Source organism: Leopardus geoffroyi, chromosome C1 (assembly GCF_018350155.1).
Source record: "Leopardus geoffroyi isolate Oge1 chromosome C1, O.geoffroyi_Oge1_pat1.0, whole genome shotgun sequence".
Lineage (NCBI taxonomy): Eukaryota > Metazoa > Chordata > Mammalia > Carnivora > Felidae > Leopardus > Leopardus geoffroyi.
Window position 1 is genome coordinate 7492528 of NC_059328.1, and position 17497 is coordinate 7510024.

The 17497-nt window shown below is 50.0% G+C and overlaps 1 protein-coding gene and 1 long non-coding RNA gene across 2 annotated transcripts; one reads left to right on the forward strand and one right to left on the reverse strand.

The window, feature by feature from the left end:
- Positions 1 to 15: 15 nt before the first annotated feature.
- LOC123599806 lies at positions 16 to 3536 on the reverse strand. The gene is made up of 3 exons (XR_006713299.1): positions 2495 to 3536; positions 1021 to 1116; positions 16 to 117 (listed from the first exon to the last, which is right to left on the reverse strand). It is a non-coding gene; the product is annotated as an uncharacterized LOC123599806 (long non-coding RNA).
- Positions 3537 to 7094: 3558 nt separating this feature from the next.
- Positions 7095 to 16747, forward strand: LOC123599804 (centromere protein S-like). The gene is made up of 5 exons (XM_045482138.1): positions 7095 to 7239; positions 9827 to 9950; positions 10563 to 10596; positions 14043 to 14109; positions 16318 to 16747. The coding sequence occupies exons 1-5, from the start codon at positions 7189 to 7191 to the stop codon at positions 16465 to 16467; spliced, it is 426 nt and encodes a 141-aa protein (XP_045338094.1). The 5' UTR covers positions 7095 to 7188; the 3' UTR covers positions 16468 to 16747.
- Positions 16748 to 17497: the final 750 nt, after the last annotated feature.

The window sequence follows — 17497 nt, forward strand, 5'->3', positions numbered from 1 at the left end:
CACGGAGCCATTATCCCCCTTGGCAGAAAGATCTGCAGTCGGTTTCCTCACAATTGACTCCGTTTGTTTCCTTCCAGCCTCGTTTACTGTTTCCTCTCCGTTTCCTTTAAAGAAAGGCTGTAATATAAGAAACAGACCAAAGTTAGGGTAATGATTAACTTGGGGAAGGACCAGGAGGCGATCGGGGGCTGAGTGTGCAGGGGGTGCGAACGTTTCCTCGGGTTGGGCGCTGGGCCCTGGCCGCTCACGGGTACAGTCTCCATGGCTTTTGTCACTTCATCCCAGATGTTTTAGGAAACTCCACTTAAATGACAGGGTGGGCTCAGTGTGCCCCACCTCTTTCCGTTTGTCCCGAAGCCAGGCCCTGGGTTTGGGGTGGGACTTCTGGCGACCTAAGCCTGCCCCTTGAATCAGACCTTTTTACTCGATCTTCTTTACTCAAGAAAAAAAGTCCTGCCAGCAAATTCTTACTGATAGTTCTGTGGCCTGGGGCCAGTGTAATTGTTTTATTCCATCAGCTTAACTCCAGAAAGAATTCTGTGGAATGCTTCAGAAAGTCCTGAGAGGATCCTAGAATAGAGCCAGAGTTTCCCTGTTTTGACAGCTGGTGTCTGTAATCTCAGCTCTGACCTCTTCCAGAAAAGCGCGGGGACAGGCAGGGGCTGACACGGGAGGCGGTCCTTTTCATGAAATGTTCCACTTTTGAGACTCAGCCTGGATGTGAGTACGCAGCGAGACTGTCCCCCCTCCCTGATCACACCTTTAAATATAAGAGGTGCTGAGTCACTGCTCATGACAGGGTTCTTTTTTAAGGGACGTGAATCACTCGGTGCAGCTTTTCTCACAGGTGAACTATGGCCACTTGTGCTTCTAGAACGGAGAGCGAGTGCCTTCAGAGAGAAGCACTAGCGAGGCGTGGGAGGTTTAGGGCCAGAAGGAAAGGAAAGGAAAGCTGGACTGTCCAGAAGAGTGCTTGAAATACTAGTGACGCCATCTGACAGAACACAAGCCCCTGCTCACCGTCTGGAAGCGGAAGCCTCAGCTCCAGGCCCCTTCACCGGCTAGCTGTGGAACTCTAGGCCAACTATTTTCTGTCTCTGCCCTCAGTTTTCTCATCTGTAAAACAGGATGGTAGTACCTGTCTCCTTGAGGCTATTGAACAGACCAAGATTATATGCTTGGCACATAATCACCTATATGTGGCATTACCGCTTCCGGGTGTGTCTGTCCCTGAAGCAGAGGGATTTCTGAGCGTTAGAAACCAGATTTATTTCTCAGCACCTAGCGGTGAGTTCACTCTGCAAACCAGTCCTCAGAAGGTTCCTGGTGGGGCTTCTCTGTGTGCTGCATGGCGGGGGTGGGGGGTGTAGGTCACGACAAACATCTGCCAGACCAGTGGAGCTTCTCAAACTGTATGTGAGCCCCCACTCCCGGGGGTGGATCTTGAAAAAAAGGGCAGCTTCTGATTCAGCAGGAGAGGGGTGCTGAGGGGCGGCCCCATGCTGTACATTTCTTTTATTTTTTAATGTCTAGTTTTGAGAGAGAGAGAAAGCAAGCACAAGCAGAGAGGGAGCAGAGAGAATCCCAAGCAGGCTCTGCACTGTCAGCACAGAGCCCAATGTGGGGCTTGAACTCATGAACCATGAGATCATCACCTAAGCTGAAATCAAGAGTTGGACGCTTAACCGACTGAGCCACCCAGGCGCCCCTCCATGCTGTGCGTTTCTCAGTAGCTCCCAGCTGAGGCCACCCTGGCCACTCGACCACGGAGCCGTGCTGGAGCACGGCAGGAGGGGCGTCAGTGCAGAGTCAGGATACCTGAGCACACACGCCCTCGCTCTACTAACTGGCGCTGTCCCCGCAGGTAAGTTCTTTAAACTCTCTGACTTGACATTTCTTCATAGTTAAAAACTACTTCCCGGGGTGCCTGGGTAACTCGGTTGCGCGTCCAACTCTTGATTTAGGCTCAGGTCATGATCCCAGGGTCGTGGGATCGAGCCCTGTGTCGTGCTCGATGCTCAGCTGCGTAAGATTCTCTCTCTCTCTCCCTCTACCCCTCTCCCTCACTTGCACGCTAAAACAAACAATAATAATAATAATAAAGACGCAACTACTTCCCTAGGTTAGTGGGATGATAAATGAGATTATACAAAGTCCTTGGCACGGTACCTGGCACACAAGGCATAACAAAAGGAAGTTTTTACCGTCAAAGAATACAACAGTCCTTTGCCTAGGTCCTTTGGGGGGGGGGGGGGGGTGCTGAGACTTTTTACTATATATGCTTTCATGCTTTTTGAATTTTACATCCCATGACCTACTTGAAAAACGTATCAGTAAAAACTCTTAGCTCTAGGAAGGGCAGCCCAGCTTCCTGGGTGGGAGCCCGGGCCCAAATCCCAGCCCCACCACGAACTCGCTGTTGCCCCACACGTGTCTCAACCTCTGTACCCACGCAGTTTTCCATTCACACAAAAGAGGTGATGACAATACCTACCTCACCGAGCTCTTCTGAGGATGAAATCAGTGCCCGCCGCATAGGGAAATACTGTTTGTGGGTTCACTATTACCCAGCTCCCGTGGAAGGTGAGGCAGTCCACAATTCTGAAAGTGATGGAGCTGGTCGCACAGGGGTCTGTCCCCGGACCACGCAGGGACAGTCTGGTGGCTATTGTAGCAAAGGGCCTCCCTGGGCAGAGATTGTAGGCCTATTAATGACTTCAGCCACAACTTCTGCTTTACTTGGGACACAAAGGGGTTGGGTGGCTAGAAAGGTGTATGGATCAGATAAGGGAGGGGACAGGGTTTCTCAGCAAAGAGACTTTAGGCAGGCGATTGACAAGTGTTGCGCATTCTTTGAGGTAGATGCGGAGCCCATCCCTTTAGGAGGCGTAGAGAAGTCTCCAGGGTGGGTGTAGACGTGTGTACCGTGTTTAGTATGGATGCTGGCACATATGTGTTCACTGTCTAGGAATCCTATATGTTCCAGTTACTACTGGAACTACCCTAAACTCAATGGGAGTAATATAACCATCGTTACTACCCTAATCCTGTGGGCTAGGCTAGGAACTGGAAGGGCACAGGGGGTATAGCTCATCTCTCCTCCACAACATCTGGACCTCAGCAAAAAGACAGCTGGTGGCCAGGGCTGGGATCACTTGGAGGTGACCATCCTCTTCATGCATCCGGTGGCCGATGCTGGCTGCTGGCTGGGACCTCAGGTAGGGCTGAAAAAGCTACTTGTGGCCTCACCACATGGCTGTCGGCTGCCCCGCTCACGGCAGCCTCGGGCTGGGCTAACTTCTCACGTGGGAGCGCAGGGCTCCAAAGGTGAGGAATGTTCCCGCTAACAAAGCAGACGCTGGATTGCCTTGTAAGACCTAGCCATGGATGCCACAGGGCGTTATTTCAGCCCCATTGTATCAGTTACAAGCAAGTCATAAACACCCCAAATTCAATGGGTGAAGGGCTAGACTACCTTTTTTTTTTTTTTTTTTTTTATGTTTACTTTGAGAGAGAAAGAGAGTGCACATGAGCAGGGGAGGAGCAGAGAGAGGGAAGGAGAGAATCCCAAGCAGGTTCCGTGCTGACAGCATGGAACCCGACGTGGGGCTCGAACCCACGAACCCTTAGCTTGTGACCTGACACCAAAACCGAGAATTGGACACTTGAATGACTGAGCCACGCAGGTGCCCCTAGAGTCCACCTCTTAATGGCGGAGCGGCAGTGTTCTGGAGGAACACAAGGGTCAGGAGATACTGGCTCTATGTTTTGAGCGAATATAATCTGCCACATACGCTTCTTTTGAAAAAGACAGTTGGTTATACGAAGTTAGGAACTCTGGCCCTACTTGCTAGTGTTCCTGAGTTCTCACGCCGTATACATGGCACATACTGGAAAGTAATAACTGAGTGTGTGCCAGGCAGTTTTATAATACAACACCCCCTGAAGCAGGTACTACCGTCAGCCCCAATTCACAAATGAAGTTCCTGGATGGTTAAGTAACTTGTCCAAGGTCGCATAACTCCTGAAGCACTGGAACTGGAACAATGGCAAGCTGCTGCCGGAATCCGGGCAATTAACCATTAAGCTCTTAATGCTCGAAGCGTACCATTCACTTATTCACTCGGCCACTGGCATGCTTACAGTATGCCCACTATGTGCCAAGCACTGTGACGGGACCGTGTGTCAGTGGTGAGAGAAGATGAAAAGTCCTGACCTCATGAGCTTATAGAATCTATACTACAGCTAATGGAAATTGATTTTTTTTTTCTCCTTGAGAGAGAGAGAGAGAGAGAGTGGGCGAAGGGGAAGAGGGAAAGAGAATTTTTTTAATGTTTATTTATTTTTGAGAGAGAGTGTTAGTGAGGGAAGGGCAGAGAGAGAGAGGGAGACAGAATCCGAAGCGGGCTCCAGGCTCTGAGCTGTCAAGACAGAGCCCGACGTGGGGCTCGAACTCACGAGCCGTGAGGTCATGACCTGAACTGAAGTCGGATGCTTAACCACCCAGATGTCCCGAGGGTAAGAATTTTAAGCAGGCTCCACGCTCGGCGCAGAGCCCGACGCGTGGCTCAATCCCACGACCCTGGGACCATAACCTGAGCTTAAATCAAGAGTCGCATGCTCAACCGACTGAGCCACCCAGGCACCCCGGAGACTGATTTTTGAACCAGCAATTTGTAGCGCATTTATAGGGGGAGTAAATGAGGACTGTTATTGAGCTAAGTATTCCTTGTACCCTATTTGATGCAGCTGAAAAGGATCCAGGGACAAATGTCCCTCTCTTACTTCTGGTGAGGGCGCAGACTCCGACGCCAGGCTGCGGACACTGGACTCTCACCACTTCCTGGCAGGCTAACTAACCTCAGGCAAAGTTCTCTCCCCTCTGCGACCTTGTTCCCTCACGTAGGAGATGGCGGCACCGCACCTACCTCTGAGCGCAGCTGAGACCTAACCCAAGCTGGGTGCCTAGAACCCAGAGGCTAGTAACCCCAGGGTTAAGGTGACGGGGGCGGATCACTGGCAGTAAGACCCGCCTTGTTCCACAACGTGGCACAATGCTGACATCTAGTGGCCAGTTGACGTGGCTGGCTCTTTCCCGGGCAAAATTGTTCCAAAGGAACATAGCCATTTTCTGTGACGTAATGCCTCAGCTCCAAGCCTTCCTCTTCAGACTCTAAAGTGCCCAGGTATTCCAGAAGCTGCTAGAATAATGTATTTTTGGCCCTGGGAAGCAACTGCTTTCAAATGAGATATCATGCAAGGTACAAAGCACAGAAACTGCCCAGGAGAAAACTGTTACTATTTCTTGTGCCCTTTGGTGAGGCAACTTAGGCCTTGAGACCACTCTCTGAAGTTAGTCCCATGCTTCTCACTTTATAAATGCAGGAACTGGGGCTTGGAGAGGTTCTATGACTCACCCAGGGTCACAAAGCTTGTGAAAGGGGCCGGGCCCCGAACCCAAGGTCTGGGCCTAGGCTGGAGCTCCCCACCTGCTCCCACACCCCAACCCTTTTCTTTCCTGCTAGAGACCAGAGAGCTGCAGCAGCGGGGAGCAGGGTGACAATCGATGGGCAGAGCTCGGCCTGCTAAGGCACAGCTGCAGATCAGGGACATCCCGTGAGAGGCCTGCCCTGCATGACATCGGGGACCATCCCAGGGGACTGGAAACTGGAATTCTCTCCGGGAGCAATGGGGAGAAGAGGCCAGAGGCACCTGTCATCTCAGATGCAGTAGAAATTGACCAGGAGCGCCTGGGTGGGTCAGTCAGTTAAGCGTCGGACTCTTGATTTCGGCTCAGGTCATGATCTCACGGTTTGTGGGATCGGGCCCGAGAGTCGGGCTCTGTGTTGACAGCACGGAACTTGCTTAGGATTCTCTCTCTCTCTCTCTCTCTCTCTCTCTGCACCATCCCCACTCGTTTTCTCTCTCTCTAAATAAATAAATCTTTAAAAAAATAAACAGGGGCGCCTGCGTGGCTCAGCTGGTTGAGCGTCCGACTTTGGCTCAGGTCATGATCTCACGGTGAGTTCAGGCCCTGCGTCAGGCTCTGTGCCGACAGCTCAGAGCCTGGAGCCTACTTCAGATTCTGTGTCTCCCTCTCTCTCTGACCCTCCCCCGTTCATGCTCAGTCTCTGTCTCAAAAATAAATAAACATTAAAAAAATAAATAAAAATAAATGAATCTTAAAAAAAAAAAAATACAACCTTAACCCTTACAAAAAGTGTGAGGAGGTCCAAGAAGACGCTTTTCTCCCTGATGATTGCACCAAGACATTAGAAAATATATAACCAAATTAATTTCCTTTAAAAAAAATTAGGGGCCCTGGGGCGACTGGGTGGCTCAGTTGGTTAAGCGTCCAGCTCTTGATTTTGGTTCGGGTCATGAGCTCACGGTTCAAGCCCTGCACTGGACTCCGCCCTGATAGTGCAGAGCCTGCTTGGGATTCTCGCTCTTTCTCTTTGCCCGTCTCTCTCCCTCTCTCTCTCATAAAGAAGTAAATACATACATACATACATACATACATACATACATAAAAATTTGGGGGCCCTGGGGCACCTGGCTGGCTCAGTCGTGGAGCACGCAACTCTTGACCCTTGCGGCATCCTGAGTTAGAGCCCCATGCTGGGTCTAGACATTACTTAAGGAAAAAAAAAACAACAATTTTTTTTTTTTAATTGGGGACACTTGCACTGCTGATGAGTGCCTTAGCCTCGGCTGTGTCACCTACACACTGCGATGCTGAATGGACAGCAATCCAGCATTTGCCTGCGTCTGACTCGGTGACACTACTGTTGGTGACACAATTACAGAACGTTGGTGGATTCTGCAAGGTCTACGGAGCTTACGGCCCCACGTAACTCACAGTAAAGAGTGCCGCCCGACAACGCTGTCCCTACACACAAGCGTTCTTTCCAAGGGTTCGTGTGAGCCGCGAGCCAGGTGCAGAGCCGAGCGGAGCCAGGGGACCTGGACCGCCAGGTCCCCCCGCGCCTCGAGGCGGGAGCTCGGACCGCTGCGGACCGTCCCCAGAGCGGCCGCCAGGGGGCGCGCGCACACGGCGGCGTGGAACTTCGCGCTTTGTCCCCTCGCGCGGTCCGTCTCCGGGCGCCGCGGCGGGAAATCCGACGGGCTCCTCCCGGCCGCCGCCTCCTACTGCCCTGGCGCGCCTGCCTGGGTCGGCCCGCTGAGATGGAGGAGGACGAGGCGGCCGAGGAGCAGCAGCGATTCTCCTACCAACAGGTACAGGAAAGCCGGGTCCCGGCCAGGCTGCAGGAGGACGGCGTCGAGCTGCTGGAGAGGGAAAGGCCCCGAGGCCCGGCGCTTCTCGGGGCGCGTCCCCCGGGGCGGAGGGCGCGCTCGGGCCGCGTGCGCCTGCGCCAGCTGGGCTGCCGCGGGGGGTGCTGGGAGGCGGTATCCTCGGTAACGCGGGTCCGAGTCGCGCGGCAGCCTTCTTGCCTAGGACAGCCGCAGTCTCCCTTCTCAGGGGTGTTATGAAGATGGGGTGTGAGCATTTGGAGGGGATTCAGGCCAAGCACGTAGCCCGATGCCCGGCACGTGGCCGCCGTGACTTGCGCGCTCCGTCCTGCAGACGCAGAGACGGCCTGCGAACCTGGGTGCGACGCGGGCCGTGCGGTCCCGGAGCCCATCCTTCCCGGGTGGGTTCCGGTCCCGCCTCCGCAGCCCGAGGGTCGCTTCGGCGCTGCGCGAGCCCAGCTTTCCTGTTTGCAGAATAACGGAGTAACAGTAACCCCCTCCCAGGGGCGGCCCTTCCTCTAATCGCCCCGGGAGTTAGTACAATGGGGCAGGGTCGCGGGAGCCAACCGTAAAGCCCCAAAGAGATAAAAAGCCAGAACCAGGGCGGTATCCTCAAAGAGGGGGCACTCAAGAGACGCGAAGGAGCTCAGGGCGCGGGAGTTCCCTCCTGCCAGTGTTACACTTCAGCTGTTTTACCCACCGCCTGCCTTTATTTTGAGAAGTGTAAGATTTCAGGAAAAGTTGGCGAGAATAGTCCACTCTGCAGCCGTATGCTCCCCACCTGGATTCACCAGTTGTTAGCACTTGGCTGTGTTTGCTCCTTTGCTCTCTTTTTTTCTGACTCATTTGAGATATAATCACAGATACCTTGACCCTTTCCCTGTAAGTTTTAATACTTTATAGTATGCTCTCCCGACCACAGGGGTATTCTGCATAATCTCAATGATCACACTCAGCAAATTTAATACGGATAAAATCCTAGTATGTAATGTTCGGTCCACCTTTATGTGCCCGGTGTTCCAAAGCAGTTTTTTTTTTTTTTTTTTTTTCTAGTGGTCTTTTTTTATTTCACCCAGGATCCAGTCAAGGAACATAAAGTGCATTTAGTAATCCTGGCTCTGATCTTCCCTGGACCGGTTGGTTCTCCATCCTCTTTTTCCTGACATTGATGGTTTTGAAGAGTCCATTGATGGCAAAGGTGTAGCAGGAGATAAAGTCTTTGAGAAGGGAGCTGGCCTTTCCATTTTTGTATTCTCAGCCCCCAGTACAGAGGCTGGTTCTCAGTGCCCAATAAAGAACCAGAGGCTGGTTCTGCGTGCTGACGAGATGAGTAAGGCTGCAGAGCTGGGCTGAGAAATTGGTGAGCAGGTTGAAGAGCCCACCATTCATTGAACCAGCTGTTCTTGGCACTAGGTAGGTGGACGGTAGTGAACAAAACAGGGTCGTGCCCTTGAGGAATTTAGGGTCTAGTGGGTTAGCGTGTGCAGCATTGCAGAAGGCAGTTGGCCCCATCCAAGAGGCGTACAGAAGGAGGAGAGACATTAAAAAACTTCCTGGAATGTTCGAAAGGCTTCCTGTCCTGTTCCCCGAACCTCCCCCTGCCCCACGCATACCTAAAAAAGATGACCTGGGAAGGTCTTTATCCCTCCCTGGGTGATGGTCCCTTAGTCTCCTGCCAAAGGCCTCAACTTCCTAGTCTTGTGACCTCTGAAACTAAGGAAGGTAGTTGCCCTTGCTTATCTGCCTGGCCTCTACCCGGGTCCCGGGTCCTCGGTCCTCGACCTGTGTTTCTGCGGTTCCTCCTCATCTTGTCTCAACTGTGAACACTTGCTGGTAGGGTTGATGCTGTCTTGGCTTCAGCTGTCCCCAGTTCAGTTCTGTCTCCACCATAGAGGAGCACACCTAGGGGCTCAAGAAGTTTGCTGACATGAGACTGAGATCTTGGCTTAACTTTGTTTTGCTTCTTTGCTCCTCTGCCTGGGAAAGATATGTTACTCAGTATCTAAAAGGGTTGCTAAGGAGCAGTGAGGGTCCTGGCGAGGTGGGCTAGCAAACCAACAAATCAAAGGAGGCTCAGCCGCGCCCTCGCAGGCCTTTCCCAGCGAGTCCTGAGCGTTTGTCTTTTGTCACACGCAGGCCCGGGGCTGCAGGGGGATGGCATCGCCTCCTTTTTCGCTTGATTAACCCCTGTCTGGTTCTGCGTTGTTCCTCAAACACCTGGCATGGGCCTTTACTCAGTAGGAATGTGGTCCCTGTTCGTGGACTACCCGAGTGAAGTCATGCAGATGCTTTGCAAGTGCGAGTCCGACTTTTCTCCCCACTGACCTGCCATTGTAATTCCTTATCTTTACTTGACCTAAATCATAACCATTAACTAGGAAGTAATGTTTCTACAAGCCACACTCCAGAGGGCCTCATTAATTTATTAGTACACTTGAAAAGTCACTCAGCCATCATGGAAAGTGCTGAAGGAAGGAGGCGCAGCAGACCCTCTCCTTGGTCTTAATTTTCCAAGATGTGCAAAGCTCTTCTTTGCGACCTTACCCATGAAGTATTTTGATTTTCGCTTCAGAGGCTAAAAGCAGCCGTTCACTACACTGTTGGGTGTCTTTGCGAGGAAGTTGCATCGGACAGAGAGATTCGGTTCAGCAAACAAACCATTGCGGCCATCTCGGAGCTGACTTTCCGGCAGTGCGGTAGGAAGCCATGGCCTTCCTGTAGGTGTATAGGCATCCCAGAAGTTGCTTTTGCCTGGGAGAAACGTGTGGGTGGGTGCCCTGGCTTGTCATCCCAACAGATGGAGAACGTGATCATCAGGCATTATTCGTGAGACTGTTCTTTGCCGTAAAATTCAGATATTTTACGAAAAGAACTTTTTTTTTTTCCTGTTACCTAACACTGGGTATTAACACCTTTGTTTTATTTTTTAAACTGCCTGGAACATTAGACATTCAATTTTTTACCTCATTGCTTTATAACATTTTTATGTCCACCATGCCCTGGTTTATTTGACAGCTGGGCTTATGACATTGGTATCTGCTTGACGTTAGAGAAAATTAATGTCCTCTCAAGCTCTAACTTGTAGCCAAATTTAAGATTAAGGGCCAGTTTCACAGAAGGAAGGGTGTAGCCACAATACCCCAATTATGACAAAATAAAACTGCTAAAGGCTCCGGAAATGCCTCCTCTCGCCTTTTAAAGGGCTTGTTGCATTAGTCACTGTGCTAAACATTCTGAAGTTCCACTTTCCCTCCTTCTGAAATAAGATTGAGATCAGGGTAGCTAAAGCACATCTTTTTCTCTTTCAGAAAATTTCGCCAAAGACCTCGAAATGTTTGCAAGGTGGGTAAAGGGGCTGGTTCTCTGATGCTGTGTGCATTCACGACCCATTTGTACTCTCCACCTGCTGCCGTGTTTCGGGCGAGCTGTATGCAGTCTGTGTGTGCGTGTGGATTTTCTGGAGGCTCATCTCTAATCGTGATTCTGCAAGAATATCACATCCGCTTTAATCACGTGCATTCAGACTTGATTTGGCCTTTTTTTGGTTATGTCTTCCAAGCACTTTTTGTGCAAGAACCAGGGCCGTTCACTTGGCGGCTACAAAGATGTGCAGGGCAGCCCCGGACGGTGAATGTGCAGGGTGCGTGTGCTTTGCAGAACGTTTCCGCGGGACGGTGCGCGGGGGACCACGGCGCCTGACACCCACCCCGTCTGCCTGGCATTCACCGCCTTTGTCACCAGCGAGACATACGCTCCCTGAAAGTGGGTGATTTGCTCTCAGCTGGTAAGCTTTAGCTTTTACAGGTGATTTACGCTCATCTCTTCAATTAGGACCTCAGGTAATTGAAAACAATTGGCAAGGAATTGCTTTTATGAAGCAGTTTGAATGACTGAGGCCGGAAAGGGCTAGAGCTTTCTAATTCGCTAGCACTTCTGAGTTGGTGCCAGCCTCTTCCGTACCGGCGCTTTTCACCTTGCTCCCGTTAGCTCTGTGTTGCTCGGGTGAATATTTTGAATGAATTAAAGCAGTAGGTTCTTGGAGGGCAGACTCTAAATCTTTCCCACCCCTACGTGTAGGAGTCCCTAAAAACCGCTTAGCATCTTCGGCTTGGCCAACAGGGCTAAGATCATATTATGGAATAGTCATAGCTCATGTGGTTTATTCTTTGTTAATACGGGTGGTGGCCCCTTTCATGGCGCCCATTATCTCCCGTCCCCCGCCCGCAGCCCCCTCGTCTCCTGTGACACCCATTTATCACCTTTCCTTGCCATTTCTTTCCTTTTTTTTTTAAACACAACTTCTTTTTATTACAAAGGGTGGCACAAAAATGTAAATAAGTAAGCAAATGAGTATTTAATTTGAACAGGAAGATTATCGATAGAGAGTAGGGTTTCTCTGCCTCAGCACCGTTGACAATTTGCACCAGATCATTCTGGGTTGTGGTGGGGACTGTCCTGTGCATAGTAGGGTGTTTATGGACTCCTCTGACCTCTCCCTGGTAGATGCCCGTAGCGCGGCCCCCCGTTGTGACTTTTCTTGCCATTTCTGTGTTCGCTGTGGGAAAAGACCACGAACGTTTTTAGATGCTTCTATAAAAATACTAGACATAAAAACGAAATTGGAAATATTTAGCATTGTAGTACATGGAGCTTTCAGACACTCTGTGTTTTTATCATTACATCAAGAGGTTGATTTTCGGGGCGCCTGGCTGGCTCCCTGGTGGAGAGGGTGACTCTTGGTCTCGGGGTTGTAAGCTCGAAGCCCCATGCTGGGGGCTCTTAATAATAAGCTTAAAAATAAGCTCTTAATAAAAAAATGTCAGGGGAAGGACTCCCTAACTCTAACCATGCTTTAAAAAAAAAAAAGGAGGTTGATTTTCTTTTGCTGGGTACCTGGTGAAGGAGGGGAGAGTGTTGTGTTTGTCACTTAGACCGTGAGCTCCCCAGGGAAGGACATCACGTAAGTCGAGGGGTCTGGGTAAAGGCTCTCACGCTGTTCTTGTCTAAGTGAGCGCGGCAGAGACGTACTGACCGGGAGATGCCTCACCTTCCGCGTGTCTGAGAGTGTCCCACAGCACCCTGCACGCTCCCGCCACCCTCTGAACCCTGAGCCGACGCAAGTGCAGATTTTCTTTGAAGACTCGGCCTTTGTCTTAATTTCACACTGATCTTCATAATATTTCAGTTTGCCGTCATATAAAAAAAAAATCCTGTTTTAAAGTTTATCATGGGGTGAAACTGATATTCCCAGAAGGTTAGCTTTGTTTATCCTGTGGCTTTGTATTTTCCCTGTGGCCACTGTCTTCTAGAACTGTGAGCACCACAAAGAGTCCAAGGGTCTGTTTCAGGCCAGCCTAAGTAGTCTAAGTAGGCTGGCTGGGAACTTAAGCGGTATTTGTAACATTGTTTCTCTGAGAAAATAGTGCCTACATTTGAAATAGTTTGCCTGTAAACTTTGGCAAGTTATCTCACAATTCTAAGTTGTGAGTTTCCTTTATTTAGCTTTGCAGTCTCTAGTCACCTCATATTGTCAAGGTGTTAAAGATGTAACCTCTTGAAGAAGATAGATATCGGACAGTGAATAAATTCTAGGAAGACTTTGGGAATAGTCTTTATAACCTGTGTCGCTAAAAGTGTCATATGAAACGTTGCTTTGTAATCTTCTCTGGAGTAGTTTTCTGGAGTCAGAGGTTTGATTTAGGAGAGTCTCTGATGTGCAGCAGCCGCCATCAGATATACCTGCCCCCACCCCCCAACCCATTTAGGGAAGTGGTAACTTTCAGGTGGTGCCAGCTAACTGGCGGAGTAGTGGGGGGGGGGGGGGGCGGGTCGGCGTCCTGGTGCTTGCGGCCCGCTAACTAGAGGTCGTCTCCTGGAGTGACACCGTTGGCAGAGGCGGCCGTGATGAGATGACGCTTGATGTCTGCACATTTAGCAGGATGGGGGGGTTCGGCCAAATACAGAGTAGAATTTCCGTGTGAGTTTATCGGTAGCGGCGCGGGTGCCCAGTGAGGACGCTGTGTGTGCTGGTTGTTCGGGACACGCGCCTACTTGTTCCTGTGTACACACTTTCTCCTTATTTTTGGAGGAAGTTAGAAACGGCAAGAAGGGGTATAACCAGAGCAGTAGGTTATTGACTAGAGCTTATCAGACCTATCAGCTTTACCTATTGGAGCCAAGGTACGAGGACTGGAATGAGAATTGGAGTCCAAGTTGTGAGCAAGACACAGACCCCAGTTGACAGGATGTTCTTTGTTCTAGCCGGGCTATTGTGGGGGGAGCGCGGTACCTCCCTGGTGGGGAGTGGGGTGTTAGGGGACATCCGTGTGAGCTTTTTCCTGTGATTTCACCCGTGGAGAAGAGCCTCGGGAACTTGTATGTTTTCTTTGTTCTTCTTCTTACTGTCTGTTTAGGCGTAGGCAATCTTTGTGTTGTGAGGCTGTGCCGTTTTCTCTTCCCACTGAAAGTGTGCACACATGGGCTGCTTGCTCTTTCTGTGGTGTTCACTGTGACCGTCGTGCTCAAGCAAGTCCCTGCTCAGGCACCCGGGGCCTCAGGCGGAGGTGGACAGATGGGCTTCTGTTTTCCTTAGTCTCTTTATTTAATTGGTATCTTGGCTAAGTCACTTCACTCGTTTTTATGTCATGGTTGCTTAATGCATTTAATTTAAAAAGATGGGCTACTTAGAGATCCTTGCTGGTTTGGACTCTGACCATGAACTTTTGGGTTTCATCAAAACTTGAAATGATACTAAACATTTTGGTGAATTGTTCCTGCCCTTTCTACAGACACGCAAAAAGAAGCACAATTAACACGGAAGACGTGAAGCTCTTAGCCAGGAGGAGTAATTCACTGGTGAGAGATGGATTTCTTTCCTCACTCCCCTTTCCCATCAGAATACATTATTCCCAATTAATCACTTGCAGCCATGAAGCGATTCCCCAGGGCACCTTGCATTAAAAACGAGAGATGGTTGAACCATTCAGGCCTGCTCGTAATTTATAGTCTCTCTTTCATCATGATGGATCTCGCTAAGCCAATTTGGAATTTTCTAATCAGCACTCTCTGGGTTTCATAATTTGCCTTTTTCGTAACATCTCAAAACTTTGGCCCTGCCTTTCATTTACAGCATAATGTCAGAGACAGACCCCAGGCTAGAGTGTATGGAGACAGTTCCATTACGGTGCCCGCAAGTCTGATGGGCCAGGTATGGAAGGAGTGTCCGTACGGCTGGGACGGGCAGAAAGCTGAGCACGTTGTCTGTCTTTTCAAAGAAATCTAGAAGTCATCTCGACCAGGCCCTCCTTTTACAGGTGATGCTGTGATCATCCCAGGCCAGTGGCCCAGGGCAGATCCAGGGCATCTGTGAGGTTTTATGACCTAGTTTAATTCCCGCAGTAAAAATACTTTACTGTGAGCTCCACCAGGGCGGGGGTGTTTATCTCTGTTCCATCTGCCGTGCCTAGAATAGAGCCTGGCGCACAGCAGGTGCTCAGCAAGTAGTTGTTGAATGAGTTTGTATAGCAGTTGACAATTTACAGGGGACTTTTATAGATGTTATTTTACATGTATTATTTAAACCTCACAACCACCCTCTGAGGGTCTTTAAGAACAGGATTTATTAGCCCGGTTTTACAGGGGAGGCAGCTGGAGTTCAGTAACTTCCCAGAGCTGAAAACGAAGCTCTCTGGTTGATAGCTGAGCCCTAACCTTCTGGCCCAGGATCTAGCGCTGTTTCTACCCGGCTCTCTTTTCCCCCTCTGCTCTTCTAATATTCTCTCTTTAAAGTAAGTCAAGGTTAAAGATGATGCGATCCCTAAGGAAAATAGCTAAGGTGACTGGCGGTGCTGTGTGTCAGTGGGAAAGACGCTCCTCTCTGTCTGTAAATTCGGTGCGGGTCAGAGCTGTTCATGGTCTGTTTCGGTGGGCAGTTTCTACCTTTTGCAAAGGACTGGTCAGTGCCAGTCACCTTAGAATATTAATTGGGACGTTATCTGTTTATTGCACATTTGTTTACCTGCAAATATTATTTTTATTTTGGACTCTTAATTTTTTGTTTCATCTGACAGGGTTGCAGCTAAATTTAGGCATTTGACAAAATGCTCCCGGAGGGAGAGACCCCGTGTTCTGTACCTTCTGCCCTACTATCTGGTGCATAGTAGCACCCAGTAATGTCAGTTGGCTACATTTAGGGGGGTGTTGGCTGTACTGGAGTTGGTGTAGAGTACATTTAGGACTGGCGTGCCTTCTGCAAGTTCCACTTTTTTTTTTTTTTTTTTAAATTTTTTTTTTTCAACGTTTATTTATTTTTGGGACAGAGAGAGACAGAGCATGAACGGGGGAGGGGCACAGAGAGAGGGAGACACAGAATCGGAAACAGGCTCCAGGCTCCGAGCCATCAGCCCAGAGCCTGACGCGGGGCTCGAACTCACGGACCGCGAGATCGTGACCTGGCTGAAGTCGGACGCTCAACCGACTGCGCCACCCAGGCGCCCCTCCACTTTTTTTTTTTTTAATGTTTGTTTATTTATTTTGGGGTGGGGAGGGGCAGAAGGGGAGAGAGAGAGAGAATCCGAAGCTGGCTCTGGGCTGAGTGGAGGGGCTCAATCCCACAACCGTGAGATCATGACCTGAGCCGAAATCAAGAGTTGGACACTCAACTGACTGAGCTACTCAGGCGCCCCAAGTTCCACATTTTAACTCTTCTGATGATTCAAGGAGCTCCTTCCTACCTGTTTGGTAGGAGTGTGGGCAGCAATCGGTTGATTTTTGTAGTTGATTACTTCTTCCAGAAAAAATGGAAGGAATGTAACCTAGGCTTGTTTCACTCTAGGAATGTAACCCAGGCTTTCACTCTAAGGAATGTAACCCGGGCTTTTCCACCCAGATTCTTAGGGTGGGAGTGGTTGGGAGGGATGTAGATTCCCACGGCCTCCCCCAGACTTATAAAGTGGCACAACCAGATAATGTATTTCTTCCTCCCTCCCCCCTTCCTCTTTCCTTCCTCCCCCTTCCCCCCTTCCCCTTCCTTCCTCCCTTCCTTCCTTCCTTCCTTCCTTCCAGCTAAAATACATCACAGAGAAAAGCGAGGAGCTTGCACAGTTTAACTCCGAACAAAGAGCAAAAAAGAAGAAGAAATTAGAGGAAGAAAACCAAAAACCAGTGGAGCCAGCAGAGGCTGCAGCAGCAAAAAAGGACAATTCGAGTCTGTAGCTGTCACTGGCAAAGGCAGCCTTCAGCAGGGAGGGTTGCCAAGAGCTTGCGTTGCCACAAAGGGATTTTCCAAGGGATCAGTAGAGATTAAAATAAAAAGGCTAAGAGGCTTGCTGGGCTGCTTTCTCAGAGTCATTGGCTGCCAAAGCTGGTGTCAAAGAGACCGGAAACTCTCCAGCAAAATACTCCCATCTCTCACCCTCCACTAACACGGGAGGGTTTGAGTGGCAAAGATTGGAAGTTGTATCTATTGCTAATAAAATTGTGTCAGCAGCTTAAATGTAGTCAATTTTTTCAAGCAAAAATGTTATTCTTCTGTGTAATTTTTCAGGCTGACAGTCCCTGAAAGATGAATACAGCTCTATTTATTTCGTCCTTTTGACCACCAATATAGCTTTTAAACCTGGGTCACTTGTGACCACAAGGTAAATATGATATTTGGATATTGTCTGTGTTACTTTTTACGGATGATTTTCTCCAGAACACACTTGATGCAACTTTTCTCTGGGTTATTTTGTAATTTAACTATGGTTCTGTGGGCCGGAAGTTTTGCCGGAGAGGAAAACCTGGGCTCTTCCCAAACACTTCCGTGTGTCGTGCTCTGGGTCAGTCTGTGAGGGCTGGTCCTCCCAGGGGCCCAGTGCCGCTGTCTTCTCTCCGGGGTGTCTGGGAGGCCCAGGGTGCGCATTTCCCCCCACGGGGCAAGAGGGGGAAGAGGAGGGGCAGCGTTTGCAGAGGCCGATCTGTGCGCCAGGCTGCCCTGGAGGCTTCCCATAGGACGTCACCGCATTTTCACGGCCTTATCAGTGTGGATCTCATTATCCCCATTTTACTGACATGCAGACCGAGGCTCGAAGAGGTCAGCCAGCTGCCCTGCTCTACGGATCAGAGGCAGTGTTCACACTGGGGGTGCTGACTAAAGAGGGGGCAAGAGAGATCAGGACACGTGTTCTGGATAGAATTTATACCACCCGTACTAAATATGAGCAAAAGACACCCCAAAGTTTGGCTCTCAAGGGGTGGTGACGGG

Coding starts and splice junctions, on each gene's coding strand:
- LOC123599804 (XM_045482138.1), top strand. CDS start 7,189: ATGGAGGAGGACGAGGCGGCCGAGGAGCAGCAGCGATTCTCCTACCAA. Junction 9,951..10,562: donor GCTGACTTTCCGGCAGTGCG/GTAGGAAGCCAT, acceptor TTTCTCTTTCAG/AAAATTTCGCCAAAGACCTC. Junction 10,597..14,042: donor GACCTCGAAATGTTTGCAAG/GTGGGTAAAGGG, acceptor CCCTTTCTACAG/ACACGCAAAAAGAAGCACAA.